Consider the following 19,077-nt stretch of genomic DNA (forward strand, 5'->3'; position numbering starts at 1 on the left):
ATGTAGCTGAAGCATGGTCGTCTTTTCTGAAGAGAGAGTTCTTCCGATCGAATTTGGATGAGTTTTTGGGTGACCCGAAGGAGCCACTGAAGGCTGATGAGTGGTTTGAATAGTTAGCGAAGACATTTGAGATGCTTGGCATCGAGGATGATCAGTTGAAAGTGACCTTGGCGTCTTTCTAGTTAAAGGGGGATGCGGGGCAATGGTGGAAGTATGCGCCGGGGCGCATTGGAGGGACTTGGGAGGCATTTGTTGACGCCTTTCAGGAGAAGTTTTTGCCTCTCACTGTTAAGGAAAATTTGGGGGATCAGTTCTGTCAGCTCAAGCAGTTGATTACACCAATGGCGGAGTTTGAGGCCACCATTACTAGCCTATCCAGGTTTGCATCTGAGTTAGTGGCGACTGAGGAATGCCGCTGTCTGGAACAAACTAAAAAGTTGTTCTCTCATGCAACAAAAAGTGGCCTTAATGAAAATGCCAGTGCTAGAAAATGCAGTTGAAACTCTCTTCTCCAAAGATTTCCACCTTCTTCAAGCTCTTAACGCGGCAGACTTGGGTTGTGCAGCGGGTCCAACCACGTTCACAGTGATTCCTACAATCAAGAGAATGATGGAAAAGAAATGTAGGGAATTGAATTGCCAAACACTGGAACTTCAGGTTTACTTGAATGATCTTCCTGGAAATGATTTCAATACCCTTTTCAAAGGCCTGTCATCTAAGGTTGTTGGTAAAAAATGTGAGGAAGTTTCTTGTTATGTGATGGGAGTACCAGGATCTTTCCATGGCCGGCTTTTTCCTCGTAACAGCTTGCATTTAATTCATTCCTATTACAGTGTTCATTGGCTTACTCAGGTTTGTACATCCATTTGTTTCAACTAGTAATTAACCTTGTACTTATCAAATTATCCTATGTTAATTCCTATCACAATATGAGTAGAGGAATTAGATGTTGGTCAAATACTGTGATGGACACATGAATAATTTTCATTGACCATGCCATCCCACTAGAGAAAGATCAATATTTACTCTAACTATATGACGGGTACTATATGTATTTATTTGTATTTGTTGTATGGATACATATAAAAGCTTTTAAAAAACTGTAAAATTATTCAAAATTTGTAGACTCAAAAAAATGGGCAATATAAACCCGTGTAAAAAGGTCTTTCTCCTTGTCTTTCCCAGTGTTTACCGAAAATTTCATGAAGTCTGGAATTTTCATATGATGGGCTTGATGCATGTGCGACTTAATTAGGATGTGCTTCTTAAGAAATGAATGATGGTTCGATCCTACTTTCTTTTTGTTAATGTAATATCATTGTACTGCTTGTATAAGTTGTATTATGTATTTCATATAACGCATTTGCTTTTGATGTGTAATAAGCTTGCACGCTAACCATTTCAATGGTTTCTTTGGTGAAATAAAAGGCACCAAAAGGACTCACAAGTAGAGAAGGCTTGGCATTAAACAAGGGGAAGATTTACATATCAAAGACAAGCCCTCCTATTGTAAGAGAAGCCTACTTATCTCAATTTCATGAAGATTTCACAATGTTTCTCAACGCTAGATCCCAAGAGGTGGTTCCAAATGGTTGTATGGTGTTGATATTTCGTGGTATGCTATCTTCTGATCCTTCAGACATGGAAAGTTGCTTTACTCGGGAACTATTAGCCATAGCCATTGCTGAATTGGTTTCACAGGTAGCTACAATTTTTAACACTTCCTTACCATTAAATGTCTTCGTTTGATGTTCACAAGCTCTTACATACCTCTAGAACACAATTTTTCTAGGCCTAAAAATGGTCAAACATGCAAACTATAAACCGAAAATTCCCTTAGGTGTCGTCCACAAAGGTCTGATTTCGCTTGTTATATATATTTTGTGCCAAATCTCTCATTTCTCAAAATTCGCTTCAATCATTCATCATTACTCTCAAAATTCGTTACATACATATATAAACTATTCTTTAATTGAGTTAAAATGAAATAGTTATTAGCCAAACCAAACCAAGCCTTAAGTCTCATCAAATGGGATCGGCAACATGAAATAGTTATTAGCATTTTACAAAAATGAGTATTCTTCATTGCTCTCAAAAAGCATTTCATATATATAAACTACGCTTTAATCAGAGTTAAAATGAAATTATTATGAACATGTTATCACATTGACTCATATTTTACTCTTTGAAGGTAAAATATTCATAACTCAAAAACGTACTAAGAGTTTGGTGCTCAAACCAGTTAGATTCTTAAAGCTTTCCAACTATTTCGGATCATGAAAAACAGAGTTCAATGTGTCCAAAATTAATAATTTTTTGTTTAATTTTTCCCCTCGACATTTTAAAAATATAAGTCATCTTGATGAGTTCTTTCCTTTAAAATGATAAAATCAATACTTATCCCATCATTTGTATATATATATATACATATTTGGCATAGCACTACCCTAAAATTATTTGCTTTATTTATTCCAATCTATTGATTTTCTCTCTTTCCTTCGTGATAATAGGGATTGATAGATGAAGATAAATTAGACACCTTCAATGTACCTAGCTATTTTCCATCACTTGAGGAAGTGAAAGACATAGTGGAGAGGGACGGATCATTCACAATTAATCATATGGAGGGGTTTGAACTTGATAGCCTATAGATGCAAGAGAATGATAAATGGGTTAGAGGGGAAAAGTTTGCCAAGGTTGCCAGGGCCTTCACAGAGCCTATAATTTCAAACCAGTTTGGACATGAAATCATGGACAAACTATATGACAAGTTCACTCACATTGTAGTTTCAGATTTGAAAGCAAAGATACCGAAGACCACAAGTATCATTCTAGTGCTTTCCAAGATTGTTGGATAGTTTTTTAGTGTTGAGAAATAAACTGTAGTCCCCATCACATTTATGCTACTAGAGGGTTGTGCCAATGTATTGCACAAGAAGATTTGAGAAGGGTCAAATATAGAAAGCTTTTTGCTCTTGTGTAGAAAGAGAATGTTTTCTTGATTTAAATCCATGATACCCAAATCGTAATGCAGGGAAGAAATGAGAAGTTGAACATGAAATTTTAATTTCTTTACCTTATGTATGTATGGAATTAGTGGTTGTTTGATAAAAATAACGTCTCCTCCAATTATTGTAATGTATTAGGATGGTTCTTGCAAAGAATTTTTTCTGCTTTTTAAATTCAAATTGAAATATTTTATCAATAGTATCAAAGTCATATATAATAGTATTTCATTAATTAATTCATGACTGTTCATGTTAAGTGTATTTGTCTATGAGTCTTTTGAAAGAGGACAAAAAAAAAAACTCGTATTCAGATGTAGTGGAAACCACGTGATAAGAATTTCAAAAGTTAGAATTGATATATTTTAAAATGTTGATGGTTTAATTTGAAACAATTATGAGTTTCTTTGTTTCAGTGTCTCTTATGCTTTGCTATCTATTTGGGAACCTCTCGAATGTGGTAGTGTTGCTGGTTGTTCCTCTCTTGTTGGTTTGGATTGTATTGATGTATTATTTTTTATATAATATTCCATTGTTCACTAATACAATCGGTTGCACTTTTTTTTTTGCTGACCAAAACAATTTCAAACAATCAAAAAGTTAGTATTTTCTTTGTTACAGATGTCAAACTTTAGGTTTTTTTTTTTTTTTTCCTAATAACAATAATCTTAGCAAAAGATTAATAAAAATGAAATCCTGAATTGGAAGAGGTTTTGTTTGATATTTTTTCAAATTAAGAAATGTTAATCACAACAAACTAGCAATTATATTTTTGAGTAATGCCAAGATATAACTAAATTTTTATATCAAATTTGCTTAAAAAATTATGAGTCATTACTGTTTTTAATGTAATAGACCTCATCTCCACATTCATTCAAAGATCATTTTCATGGCCAGACATCATTCAAAGTTCAAATTCCAAATCTTGAACACAACAGGCACAATCTCATTAATTGGAACAAACATGAAATGACCTATCTAGCAACAACAATATGTGGGACCCACTTCTTGTGAGAGGATTGTATCCCATTCTATGTTTAATTTTTGTATTCTTAACATTACTATTTTGATTAGTATGGGTGCCATTGAGTGCTAGCCCAAGTAGGAAGAAATCTTGGAAGCCAATTGTTGATAAGGTCAAGCTAAAGCTCGTTGGATAGAAAAGAAGGCTTTTATCATTTGTTGGTAGGTTGACTTTGATCAAGGTTGCGTTATACAATTTGCCAGTGTACTATCTCTCTTTATTTAAAATGCCAGCAGGAATAGCAAAGGAGATTGAAAGAATTCAGGCTGCTTTTCTATGGGAAGGACCAAATTGGAAGAGGAAGTTACACTTGGTGAAGTGGAAGGAGGTTCCTAAGAGCAAGATGCAAGGAGGGCTGGGGATTCGAAGAACTAGAGATTTTAATGATTGTCTTTTGATAAAGTGGTGGTGGAGGTTTGCTAATAAAGATGAGGCTTTATGGAAGAAGGTGGTCTGTAGTAAATACAATCTAAATGGGGGATTATGGTTTCCAACTTTGAACCAAGGTAAGAAGGCATCAAAGTTGTGGGGTGATATTTTAGTTGCTGCAGAGCACAGGTCTATGATGTTCAGTTTTTTCACAATCAATGTTCAGATTAGCGTGGGTAATGGGAACAGATTGAGGTTTTGGCCAGATAAATAGTGTGGTGATGGTTGTTTCAAAGAGAAATTTCCCAAGTTGTTTAGGTTATCCACAGATAGAGGAGGTTCTTTAAGGTCTTTTGTTAAAAAGCAAGATAGTACTGGTGGTTGGGAAATTAGCTTGAGGACGAATTTATTTGTTTGAGAGAAGGAGAAACTCAACAAGCTCAGAGAGGAGTTATGTCTAGCTCCATCTCTGGCTCCATCACTAAATAGGAATGAAGAGGATAAACCAGTTTTGTTAGCAGCACAATCAGGTCAGTATATTGTTTCCACCCTCTATAAGTATACAAATTTGGAGGCTGGTGAGCAGTCTACTGTTAGTAAACTGTTATGGGTGAATTATCTCCCACCCAAAGTGCAATTCTTTGGGTGGCTTGCATGGAAACACAAGGTGAAACCATCTGATTTTCTGTAGAGGATAGGAATTTTGGATGGAAGTGTGTCTTATCAGTGTGCGTTCTGCAATAATGAGCTAGAAACAGTTCAGCATGTGGTAATCTTATGCCCTTTGGTTTTGAGGGTGTGGACTGATTTGCTACTGTGGTGAGGAATTCAATGGGTGGTTCCTGAATCAGTGGAAAGGTTGGTACAATGGTAGGATAGTAACAGAGTCAAAAAATCTGAGAGGAGAAATGGATGGCTTTACCTCTGGTTGCCTTGTGATCTTTATGGAAATATAGAAATGATTGCTTGTTGAATGGTATACAACCAATGATGGGGGAGCTCTTTGGTTGAAGGCTTACTTCAAAGAGTACCAGTATTCTATTTCTGACTTTTTATTTAATTTTTCTCATATTAGAAAATGTTTAGGGGGCTAAAAGCTTACAAATTTTTTTGTAAGCTTGGGTGTTTTTGCTGTTTCTGTTGTTCTATTGGAATCTTTCCAACTTGATTCCGGGGGTTTGGATTGGTGTTGGTGAAGATGGGCTACTAATGTTGTATTTGTTAATGGTGCTAGTTTTACTTGGTGAAAAACAGTATCTACTCTGTGGTAGTTAATCTGTGTGGGCAGTGATCCCTTTCAATTGGCTGTTGTTGCTGATGTTCTTGCTTTGATGTCCATTTTCTACTGATATGGGTTGCTGCTAGTTTTGTAGGGGTAATGATCTTTTAATTGGGCTACTGCAGCTGATATTTTGTTGTTGTCCTATTTTATTATTGTGTCTGCTGCAGCTGTTATTTTGTTGTTGTCTTGTTTTATTATTGTGTCTGTTGTAGCTGTTATTTTGTTGTTGTCTTGTTTTGTTGTGTTTAGTAGTTTTGGGTTATTTGGTATGTGTTAGTTTTGGTTAGCCTTTACTTGGTTGAGGTTGATTTGGATGTTTGTGGTTGGTTCCTCACCAACTCTTGATGGTATGCTAGCATATGATTTGGCGGTCTTATTGGTGCCAACCTAGTTGGGATTGATTTGGCTCGCTATGATGTTTTTGCACTTGTAACGTCCTCAAAATACAGTATAAGCCAACCATTCATAAAATCCATAATCATAGGAGAAATATTATATTTTCATTCATTAGAGTCTTCTATACAAATAATATCACATGCAACGTTAACTTCTAATAGCAACGTGAGTGCCCTATGGGCTTACATCTTTCCAAGCAATATCTTGGTTAGAACAAAAGAGAGTCCTAGCTCTATACATATAAAGTCCTTTGCTTCAATATACATTTAACATCAAAGAAAAAAAAAAAAAAAAGGTCTTCAACTCCTAAACCTCCCAAGCTAAGACCTTGGAGGCGGCATGTCCCCTGTACCTGAAAAATGGTATCCCAAGTAGGGTGAGCCAAAGCCCAGTAGAGATATGCTAAACAGTATATGAGAATTAACTAAAACATTAGTACCCGATATATGTTTAACACTTGTAAACCAACTTACACCCTTTCCATAACCAATCAACATTGACATCCATATTTCTATTCACTTGTATTTACTTATCCAAATCAATTCATTGACATAGTTCATCATCGTCTAAACAATTCAAAATCTAAACAATTCAAAATGAGACTACAACTCATTTATCAACACTTCAATCATAAACATTATTCGGACACTTCCATTTCTTGCCATTTTAGGGAACTACGTTCGAGGGAACCAGCACCCAAATATATATAAGATTTTGGTACTTTCACCCTGGACACTCCGGCTAGCTTAATTATGAATGGAGTCCATCCCCTATCTCCTCCCAAACAATGGAGTACATCCCCTATCTCCTCCCAAACAAAGATACATATACAATGCATTAAAACACGTTGTCATATACAATGACCAGTTAAATCACATATTCAATGTTTTAATCCAACCATCATATTCAATGACATAATTCGATTGATTAGTTTCAATTCACCTAATCGTCATGCAGTTTCTACAACAATCATGGTTATCCTCCACCGATAGCCCAAAACAGTTATTTCTAAACAGATACATAAATCTATCAAATAGATAATTTATCAACTTTTTCATAGGTGAATGACTCATCAATCCAACTACACCATTTAATCACAACTTTCCCCAATTTCATAATTCCCGAACCAATTTCATATTTCCACATTGATTTCATTATTTATACAAATAATTTATTTAATTCAACTTAGGCCATTTTCCCCTTTCTCAAATATTGCACCTAAGGTCAAATTTCATCCTTCTTACACAAATATTACCATTTTCAGGACCTCACATACACATATGGAGCCCAAAGTGAAAACCCCTCTAACACAATTTCAAACTCAAACCCTAACTTCACCCAAACTTTCCAAATCCTACCATTTATACAAAATGACTAATATTTAGGTCAAAACTCATATTAAAGAGTAGATTATCTCTACCTCAAATGGAGAAGCTCAAAGGAGAAGAAGGGAGAAATCCAAAGATGCTCCAAACTTGAACTTTTTCGGATCCAAAGAAAACCCACGCAATGCTCTAGCTTTTTAACAAAGGAAGTAGGGCAGGAAACCTCTAGACCATGGAGTATTTGTAGAGAGAGTGTGTTTTTTAGAGAGAGAAACAGCCGATCTAGGGTTTGTGTGGAAGAAGAAGATAAAAAAAATGGTGCATTTCATCTCCGCTGTGAACTGATATATGCGAGGCTCGCTCGAGCGAATGAGTTGTCACTCGAGCGACTAGACACAACAATACTATGAATGTAGAGGAGTATCCAGGGAGGGATAGAGATGGTCACTAGCCCAAGAAGCCTTACTCGAGCGAAGGAGTTGTCGTTTTTCTCAAGGCTTTGTTTGATTATCAAGAAGAAAGAGAGGGATAGAGATGGTCACTATCTTTCTCATCATTTTTGAATACTTTTCATTTCTTTTTCCATAAGCTTGACTAAACTAAAAAAAGAACGGTAGCTATGAGGATATGGAGAGAAGAAACCTTACTTTAGTTTACCTAGGGAGAGAATGTGCAAGGGTTCATGATCATTTATTAACTAAAGAACTTATGGATTGCAACATTACAGTCAAAAGGGTCAAACTTCTGTCTTCTAATGAGAGATACATAAGATAAGAAGGAAGAATAAGTTCTAACTTGTTGGGGTTTTGCAAGAGGCTAGCTTCACAATGTTCCTCCACATAACTTTGTAGTTCTTTGGGTTTGGTTGAAAATTTGTGAATTTATCAATATGTGCACTGAGATTTTTTGTTGAAAAAAAATGTGTATAGAGAAAATTTGTATATAATATTAAGAGTGTGTTTTGATATCCATTATAATCATTTTAATTTAGTGTATAATTATCATTAAAATAATATTTCATTAAGTGTGTCCACCGAGATAAGTAGCTGTCTGCAAATATAATTTCCCATTAGGGCTGGCCTGTAGAGTTAGGTTAGACATTACAAAGACACTTAAAAGTTAGTCGATTTAACTATTTTGCCAACTTCACCCTAACTTAATCATTAAAATATTGTCTCGGTATATGTCCAACTTATGAATCAATTGATCTATTTTACAATATGAAATTGGAATTTGTAAGTGTTTTTATAATAAAAACAAAAATATTTATATATTTTTGCATATTTATTTTAAAAATTGAACTTGGGTAAAAAAAAAATGTACACTTATGTTTAGAACTATAAAATGAATAGTTAGGTCTTGTTTGGAAACACACTATTTTAGTAATTTTTTGACTTTTTACGAGAAGATGTGCAGAAAAATAGAGAGAGTGATGTGATAACTTATATTGACTTTTGACCCTTTGGCTAAAATATATAGTTGACAAACGAGGCCTTAGTTATATTTGTAACGCCATCAAAAATATATACATAAATCAATCATTCACACTATCCATGCACATAGGAAAATAAAATATATTCTTTCATCAGAGTGTTCTTTACAAAAAATATTACATGTTGACAACAAAAGTAAGTGCCCTACGGGCTTACAACTTTCTAAGCCAACACTTGGTTACAACAAAAGAGGGTTAGAAGCCCTTTACAAATAAAGCCCTCAGCTTGGAAATAAAACATAGAAACATAAATAAAACAGCAAAAGGAGACTTTAGCCTCAAAACAACCCAGGCTAAGTCCTTGGAGGCAGCATGTCACATGTACTTGAAAATGGTGTCCCAAGTAGGGTCGAGCCAGTATAATTTTTAAAAAGCAAAGATAGTGACCATCTCTATCCCTCCCTAGATAAAACGATAAGGTACAACTTTTTTATTTGTTTGTAACCACAAAAAAATTTACTTGCACATATAATCATTAAAATTATAAATAAAAATTTACTTTCGTATATTAAGATAGGAAGCAATCATTACAAATACTTTAAAAAATTAAAAATCTAGTCTTGTTCCTTTTTTTTGAGACCCATGTTTTATTGAGCCTTAGTATTTGAGCCTTTTTTTTATATATCTAAAACACAAAATTATATTTGGAGACCCTATTTTTAGCCCAAATTTAGGGATCCAAGGCACAAGCCTCTCTTGCCTGCCCTCAGGGTCGGCCCTACTTGGGTTGTTTGATATGTTTGTCCAAGTCCTCTCAAATTTATTTCAGACTTCTAAATTTTTGTCTAAACTCAGACTGAATTCAAAAATATTTTGTCTAAATCTTACAAAAATTAGGATTAGAGTCAACTTACTCAAATTGAGCTTGGTCAAGTTGTATCCCTTGAATTTAGTGTTCCTAGAGCAAGTTTGATTTTTATTTTATTTATTTATTTATTTATTTATTTATTATTATTATTATTATTATTATTATTATTATTATTATTTTGGAATAGAACAATACTCGAAAAGCACTAAGGCTTGGCATAATACAAAAAATTCAAAAAGTCAAAAAGTCACTATCCTATTTAAGTTACATCATCTCATTTAAATCATATCATCTCTCTATCACATCACTTCAAACCCAACCCATATTTCACGTTTTTTCGTAAAAAGTCAAAAAGTGCATTTATTTAGATCATCCCAACCCAACCCATTTAATTTTTGTTTGGTTGTGATTGACAGTGGATTTTCTGGGTGTGCCCATTCATCGGTGCAGCACTCGCAACTTTGTACCACCAAGTCGTGATCAGAGCCATCCCTTTCAAGTCCAAGTGATAATCATGTTTGGATCCACCATACGATGCTTTTATTTGTGGCCATTCATTCTCTGTTGTTTTGTTTTTGGGTGTGTATGTAATGAATTTCTTAGAAAATGTATTATATATCTATGTAATGGGGTTTGTGGGCATGTTTGGTATTTTGATAATATAATCCAAAAAAGAGGGGATGATGGTTGATGGGGCCCAATCAGAAGGTGGAGATGGGGTGTCTGGATCATTGCATTTTGTGTGGAGTGGAGTGGACTCTATAATATCAATTCGGTCACAAGACAATAATAACTCACCAACCAAACCAATTCAAGGGGGCAATTCGTATTTTAAGCAAATCATAGGGGGTGTATTTGTTAAGATTAGCGTTGATGTTTTTTGCACTTTCCCTCTTTGTTGATGTAAGTTCTAGCATGTTTTGCTTTCTTCATTAATAAAGTTTCATTTTGCTGATCAAAAAAAAAAAAAAAAAAAAACACTCTGATAATTTGGACAACTCGGATAATTCTGGTTTAACTCGAATTGAGTTTAGGTAAATAATCTTGGATTACAATTCAACAATTCAAGCATTGATAGGTCTCAACCCAACTTAAATTGATATTAGATAACCTTCCAATCTGATCAAACTTGCCCAATTGCACCCCTAGTAAATTCTCAATTGGGAAAGGATTTCCTAGAGACAAGGTAGTAGGAATTTTTTGTTATATGCATATGTACTTTACCCTGTAAGAGTTATTAAATAGAGGAATGATATGTATCTCTTGTTTTTTTTTTTTATCACTCATTTATATCACTACCTACTAACAATCAACCTGTGCTATGCACAGAAATAATTTTTATTTTAAATACAGATGTTTTACCTACTGCCAATCAACCAGTTTTATTGGCACCTTAATTGAAGACAATCAATATAAAGATTACTAATAAAATGTCATATAGGTGGTAATATAAAATGATAGGAAAAAAAAAAGGAAAAAAAAAAAAAAAGAGGTGATATATGGGAGCAGCTCCTCTCAAGACTTTATCTTTTTCATATTTGTCAAGAATTCACTTCGTGTACGTGGATCTTTGATCCAAGATGTTTATCTCATAAGTTTCAAAGAGAAAATTACATAAGTAAAAACTAGTTTAATTAGATATTGATAGACACTAAGGGTCTGTTTAGTAACGTTTACATTTTCAGTTTATATTTACAAAAAATTTATAAACTGGTTTTTATTTATTTTTAAAAAAACATAAACTACAAACGCGTTTAGTAATTGACAAAATGTTTAAAAAAAAATTAAAATATAAAAAAGAGTGAGAAATGGCAAGTGGTGGCAAGTGGCAGCGGAAGACGGTGGTGGAAAGTGGTGACGGTGGGTGGTGGGTAGCGGGTGGTGGTGGATGGTGGTGGGTGGGTGGGTGACGGTGGCGGGTGGTGGTTGCAGGTGGTGGCGGATAGGTGGCAGGTGGTGGTGGTGGGTGGGTGGGTGACTGTGATGGGTGGTGGGTGGTAGCGAGTGGATGGTGGTGGTAGCGGGTGGTGGGTGGTGGTGGTAGGTGGGTGGTGGCGGGTGGTGGCGGGCGGGTGGTGATGGTGGTTGGGTGGGTGACGGTGGCGGGTGGTGGGTGGCAGCGAGTGGGTGGTGGTGGTCGTTGTGGCGGGTGGGTGATGGTGGCGGGTGGCGGGTGGTGGCGGGTAGGTGGCGGGTGGTGGGTGGGTGGGTGACGGTGGTAGGTGGTAGATGGTAGCGAGTGGGTGGTGGTGGCGGGTGGGTGGCAGGTGGTTGGTGGTTGGTGGTGGTGGGTGGAGCGTAGTGGATGGTGGTGGTAGGTGGGTGGTGAGTGGTGGTGGCGGGCGGTAGATGGTAATGGCGTGTGGTGAGTGGTGGTAGGTGGATGACAGGTGGCAGGTGGTGGTGGTGGCGAGGGGTGGGTGGTGGTGGCGAGTAGGTGGCAGGTGGGTGGTGGGTGGTGCTGGCAGGTAAGTGGTGAGTGGTGGTGGCAGGTGGTGGTGGGTGGTGGCTAGTGTTGGGTGGTAAAAAAAAAAAAAAAAATTGAAAACTCAAAACGGAAACATATTTTTTGAGTTTACATTTTTTGGCCAAATTTATAAACTGAGACCACTGATTTATAAATCAAAAATTTACCAAACAAGTTTTTATTTGAGTTTTTAAAATTTTTGTAAATATAAACAGAAAATTAAAAACGTAAGTGTTACCAAACGGTACCTAACTAATCGTGTTTTGTTTATAAAAAAGTAATAAATATAATTTTAAATTGAAACGTTGATTTATAAAACAAAATAAGATAAATTATTATTCTTATTAGTTTCTTAGTAAGATGATATTTTACATATATGTTATATTCTTTAATACTTACAAAATGAACCGTTCAAATTACCATGGTAAATCCTGTGAGGTGCGCACAATAAAGTATTGAAAGTTATGGAAAAAATTAAAATCTTGAGAAAAACTTCTCCCGTGATATTTAGGGAAGTAGTTCACCTCCAGATCTCTTCTCTTTTATTGAGAACAGAAAATGAGAGATGCATAGAAAAATTCCTCTCCCCATCTGTCTTGTCTTCTACGTCTTTATTCCCCTTTTCTATACAATAGAGCAACAATAAACCCTAATTGACTCTTAAAAACATGTCTGTATTGATGCGTAAAAACTAACTAAATTCAGAGCTTCAAGTTCAACTATATGCAAATAAAAAATAAAAACATCAAACAAGTGAAGACAATTAAGAAAAACAAATATCATATCAAAATATGTTAATAAATTAACCATGATCAATTTAGTATCATCATATATATATATATGCAACAGTTCTCAATTTTTTTTCCCTTTCCAGATCTTAGGCTACAGAATTGTTGAAACCTTCGAGCTCAGGGAAGAAAGAATGACGCAGACGACTTAGAGAAGGGGGAGAGGGGTTTTTTTTTTTTTCACTCTTCATCTGTCAATTTTGTGTTCTCCGTGTGAAGAATGGTTCTAAAGTGGTCGCATGTTTTTATAGACACCTAAAAAATGTCATTTATTTATTTAATTTTATTTTTGAGTGATTTTTTTAAAATTTTGTTCAAAAATTTTATTTTTTGGGTATAACATGTATAGACAAATTTAAAAATTTATTTTTTTTAAAAAAATCCTATACACAAAATTTAAAAAGTGAAAATTAAAAGACAAAATCTTTTTTTAATTTTTTTTGAAACTTTCTAATTTTTTTTTTTTTTTTTAAATTTCCGGTTCATCTTGTTGAGTTGAATCTAAAAACATAAAACTTTTTGAAATTTTTTTAAAGATAATCACTATAACTTTTTTTAGTTTGTTTTCATCTTTATTTGTTTATTTATTTATTAAGTTTCAAACAAATTTAGGCTTCTTTTGGCAACTAAAAAAAAAAGCCACCTTTTTTTTTTTCTTTTGTCTTTTTTTGAAAAAAAAATTTATGTCAAGCTTTTTTACTTTTCCGGTCTTTCTTGTCATGACGAATATAAAAAGTAATTTTTTTTTGAAAAAAAAAAACAAAAATAAGCCAAAAAAAAAGAGAGAGAGAGAACACTTATTTTTGTCATTCCTAATTTTTTTTGGAATTTTTTTTAAAAAATTATAGTTTTCCCATTCGTCTTGTTGAGTTGAATCTAGAAATTTTTTGATTTTTTTTTTTTTAAAGTTCACTAAACATGAAAATAAGCTGAAAAAATAAGCAAACCCTAAACCAACCCTTACGTTGATGATATATTTCATTGAAAAGATCTTTTGCTATAATATATACTAGCATAATGCCCGTGCTATGCACAGATACAGATAAATAATCAAAAATTGATTTTTTAAATTGAATAATAACATAAAATTTGATCAAAAATTATTATTATTATTATTATTATTAATTTTTTTTTTCAATTCTTGGGTTGTTCATATGTGTTTTAAATTCTTAATAGAAAATACATGTCATAGTTTAATTAGTAAAAATTAAGGATATTGCAAAAGTTACATTTACGATAAAATATAAATAAACTTGATCTTTTGAGTTTATAATTTTAACTTATTCTATGATAGAGTTCACTTGATTATATAGTAAATCACATTTATCAATATACTAATTACTCAATGTCTAATTTGTAAAGCTTAAAAGTTTACTTACTTAGAGCATCCATATTAGGCTACTTATTATTGTTTTAGGACAAAATTTGCTTAGCAAGGTACACAATCACTCTTCCATCAGCATCATTAGACCAAAATTAAATTTGATATAGGTTATACAATATTTTATCATTTATTCTTAAGAGTGACCAGACATCCTGTCAAACAGCTGGCTGCTGCACATTTGTTTTTTGAAATATAAAATATAATATTTTATCATTTATTACTAAACATTCACGCAGATATCCTATTGGATAACCAGCTGTGCACCATTATTTATTTTATTTTATTTTCTTTTTCTTTTTGATGAATATGGATAGAACCATCCTAGAACCTTCTAGAAGGTTGTTTTCATAATTAAAAATGAATATTTTATAAAAATAAATTTTAAAATAGAGAGTCTGACAAAGGTGTACATACAAAAAATATTATATAAAATAGGAAAAGTAACTTTTTAGTTATAATTTTGCTCAAAATTTGTTAAGCCTGGTGTGGATGCTCTTAAGAATAAAATTATAACTTGCCACACGTCACAACTTCTAGGTAAGATGGGTTAGGGTTGAGAAATTCTAATTTCACACAATTACTTACCTAAGTACACATCATTTCTCAGTACACACACTTATTAATTTGGTTATTGATTATTCTTCTTATTCCACACGCTTAATGTTCCAATTATATGCTAAGTCATATTCCTTTACACGCACTATCTAAACCCTCATTTCACACACCATTACCTATTTCGGTTTCCTCTTCTACACACCTGATGTATCAAAATGACACATGAAGAAACAATAAAGAAACAAAGAAGCAAGGGTGATAGGATGCATTGAATTCATATATATATATATATATTAAATTAGAAAATTGAAGTTCAGTGCTGCTACTTTTCAGAAAAAAAAAATGAGTAATTAGCGAAATCAAATGTGGTCCTGATAAACATTCTATGAAAAATATATATATATATATATATATATGATATTGTGAAATCAGAAAAGTTTTTCTATAGCGATTCCAGTTTTCCCCCGACCTTCTTTGTGTTCTGGACTTGGGTTCTGTAGTTGAATATTGTGTCCATGTCTTGTTTTTCCCTTTGACCCTCAGTGTTTGAGTTTGGAACAGGTTGGTTGTCAGTTGGGTTAGATTGTTGTTGTCCAGATTTTTGCTTCTTCGCTCGAGCTAGGCTTCTTGTGCTCGAACGAGAATTAGGAGTTCTCAAGTTTTCTTCCAGACGCAACATTTCTGGGGAAGATGAAGTTCTTCGCTCGAGCGAGGCTTCTTGCGCTCGAGCAAGCCTTGTATTTGTTCCTTCACTCGAGCGAGCCTTGTGTTATTTGTTCCTTCACTCGAGCGAGGTTTCTTGCGCTTGAGCAAACGTGTGTGTTTGTGGCAAACCTGAAGCTTTGCATTGTGCGCTTGAGCGATGCTTCTTGTGCCCGAGCAAGGTCACTTGTTGTGTCTGGTTGCTCGAGTAACAACTCTTTCGCTCGAGCGAAGACCGCGTATATCAGTTCGCAACAGAGATATTTTACTTCACTTTTTGTGTCTCATTCACCCCAAAACCCTAAATCGATACTTCCTCTCTCTAGACCTCAACTTCTCTTTACAAATCCCCTAGAATCTAAGGGTTTATACTGTACTCCCTTTGAGAAAAAGGTGGGCATCTTGTGGGCTCCTATTTCATCCGAGTAAAGCTTGATTTTGTGCACTTTTGAAGTTCTTCTTCATCTCTTTGAGCTTCTACACTTGGGGTAAGGATATTCTACACCTTAGTATGATTTTTATCCTAGGTATTTGCCATTTTGTATAAATGGTGGAAATTTGGAAGCCTTTGGGTGAAACTAGGGTTTAAGCTTAAGATTTGAAAGAGGGGTTTTCTATTTTGGGTCACGAAAATATATGTAGAGTATTGAAGATAGGATTATATGGGTTAAAATGATGAAATTTAGACTTGTGGTTGATATTTGAGAAAGGAGAAAAATTGTCCTAATTTATGTTGAATAATTATTTTATATAAATAATGAAATTAATTTGGGAAAAGTGAGATTGGAAGGATGTGTGAATAAATGGTGTAGTTAGATTTGATAAATCACTCACCTATGGGAATTTGATAAATTATATGTTATAAAGATTTGTTATCTGTTTAGAAATATCTGTATTGGGCTATCGGTGCAGGATAGCTATGATTGTTGTAGAAAATGCATGAGGGTTAGGTGACTTGAAGCTAATCATTTAGATTATGTCATTGAATATGACGGTATGATTAAATTATTGAATATGTGTTGTGGATAGTCATTGTATATGATAATGCTTTTAAATACATTGTATATGTATCATTGTTTGGGAGGAGAGTGGGGATGGACTCCATTTATAATTAAGTTGGCCGGAGTGTTCAGGGTGAAAGTCCCGAAACCTTGTGCATATATGGGTGCCGTTTCCCTCGGACGAAAATTATGTAAAATGGAAAAACTTGAAATCTTGTGCATATATGGGTGCCGGTTCCCTCGGATGAAAATTCCGTAAAATGGCAAAACTTGAAATCTTGTGCATATATGGGTGCCGGTTCCCTCGCATGAAAAATTCCGTAAAATGAAAAAATTGAAGTGTTTGAATAATAGTTGTATTGAATTGTGAATCACTGAATTATAGCCTCATTTGAATTGTTTAGATAACAATGAACTTGTCTCATGAATTGACTCGGAATTAATTGAATTAATTTGAGTTGAATAGATGAAACTGGATTGAGATATGGGTATCTGTATTGAATGATTACAGAAAGAAAGTAAGTTGGTTATGAATGTGGAACATTTATCTGGCACTTATATCTTAGTTAAACCTCATATATTGTGTTAGTCTATCTCTACTGGGCTTTGGCTCACCCTACTTGGGAAACCATTTTTAGGTACCGGTGAGATGCCACCTCCACGGATGTAGTTTGGGAGGATTTAGGAGCTGAAGGCTCAATTTTGTTGTTTTGCTGTTTAGATGTTTAAATGTTTATTCAAGCCAAGGGCTTTATAGGTATAGAGCTTATGACTTCCTTTTGTTGTAACCAAGTATGTCTCGGAGAGATGTAAGCCCATAGGGCATTTATTTTGCTGTTATTAACAAATGTTATATGTTGTAGATTCAGAATGAATGCCCATGAATCTATAATACATCTAACACCTATTGTAATATGAACTCTAATGAATAAAGTATATCATTTCTATTATGTTCATAGATCTTATGGAATGGATTATTTGTATTATTTTTGGGTGCATGACATTTTCTCAAGGCTTTGTTTGATTATCAGGAAGAAAGGGAGGGATAGAGATGGTCACTGTCTTTCTCATCATTTTTGAATACTTTTCATTTCTTTTTTCCATAAGCTTGACTAAACTGAAAAAAGAACGGTAGCTATGAGGATATTGAGAGAAGAAACCTTACTTTAGTTTACCTAGAGAGAGAATGTGCAAGGGTTGATAATCATTTATTAACTGAAGAACTTATGGATTGCAACATTACAGTCAAAAGGGTAAAACTTCTGTCTTCTAATGAGAGATAGAGAAGCTAAGAAGGAATAATAAGTTCTAACTTGTTGGGGTTTTGCAAGAGACTAGCTTTGCAATGTTCCTCCATATAACTTTGTAGTTCTTTGGGTTTGGTTGAAAATTTGTGAATTTATCAATATGTGCATTGAGATTTTTTTGTTTTAAAAAAATTTGTGTAGAGAAAATTTATAACAACCCTCATCTTGTCTTAGTCATATTCGTGAGCATTTATATGATTTTTCCTTGTTAAGTTTGTACATGCAGACTTAGACTTGTTTTGCCTAGGTAAAGGTCCTTGTCTTGTCTTGATGCTATCATGTTTTGCCTAAGAGTTATATGAATGCTTTGTTCCTTGCTTGGTATCTCAAGCCTAGGTCATCTCAAGCCTAGGTCATTTCAAGCCTAGGTCATCTCAAGCCCAGGTCATCTCAAGCCTAGGTCATTTCAAAGCCTAGGTCATCTCAAGCATAGGTCATCTCAAGCCTAGGTCATCTCAAGCTTAGGTCATATATCCTTGCTGTCTCAAGCCTAGGACCATCTTGGAACCACCTTGGTTGACCTCCACCATCACCTAGGCATATTGGCCGAGATGTCATCATCTAGGCCGAGATGTGTATCATTTAGGCTGAGATGTTATCATCTAGACATCCTAGATCTTTGATCCATGCACCTAGTGATCTTGTTCCTGGACTGGTAGGACCTAGGCCGAGGTGTGGCACATCTAGGCCAAGGTGTGGCACACCTAGGTCAAGTGTTATCCTTTCTAGCCGAGATCATTGAAACCTTCTTGTCCGAAGCCTATGTCTTGATTCGAGATCCTTGCCTTGTTAGAGTACCCATGCTAGCTTACACTCTTTGTCATACTCTTGTCTTGTCATTCTGGCACCTTTTTGAGGAGATCCGACCAGACGTTGCCACGTCTCCCAGCAGAGGGTTAAGTCAGCTGGCAGTAAAGAAAACATATCATACGCTATATCTTTACCTTTGAAGAGAGAGAAGCTCTAGGAAGAGAAAGGAGTTCTTAGAGTGAGAATAAATTTCCAAACTTGATCCTTAGAGTTTGAACCGTTTGATTTGTGTTTTGAAGTTAGATTCTTGATCTACTCTTGTTAATCTTTATATTGATCCGATCACATTGCATGATCTAGCATGATTCATGAGCCATGCATTGATTTAAAGTTTGTTTTAAAAAGAGAAAGTGAAGTTCTTG

At 34.6% G+C, this 19,077-nt stretch overlaps 1 protein-coding gene across 1 annotated transcript; it reads left to right on the forward strand.

Annotated features, from left to right (window-relative positions):
- The first annotated feature begins 474 nt into the window (after positions 1–474).
- Positions 475–3,080, forward strand: LOC114258651 (putative methyltransferase ICS2). Its single transcript, XM_082923320.1, has 3 exons — positions 475–852; positions 1,429–1,701; positions 2,511–3,080. Exons 1-3 carry the CDS (start codon positions 475–477, stop codon positions 2,649–2,651), a joined length of 792 nt encoding a protein of 263 aa, XP_082779446.1. The 3' UTR covers positions 2,652–3,080.
- The last annotated feature ends 15,997 nt before the right edge of the window (positions 3,081–19,077 follow it).

This window comes from Camellia sinensis, chromosome 1, assembly GCF_055761805.1.
Source record: "Camellia sinensis isolate YWXY chromosome 1, ASM5576180v1, whole genome shotgun sequence".
Taxonomy (NCBI): Eukaryota; Viridiplantae; Streptophyta; class Magnoliopsida; order Ericales; family Theaceae; genus Camellia; species Camellia sinensis.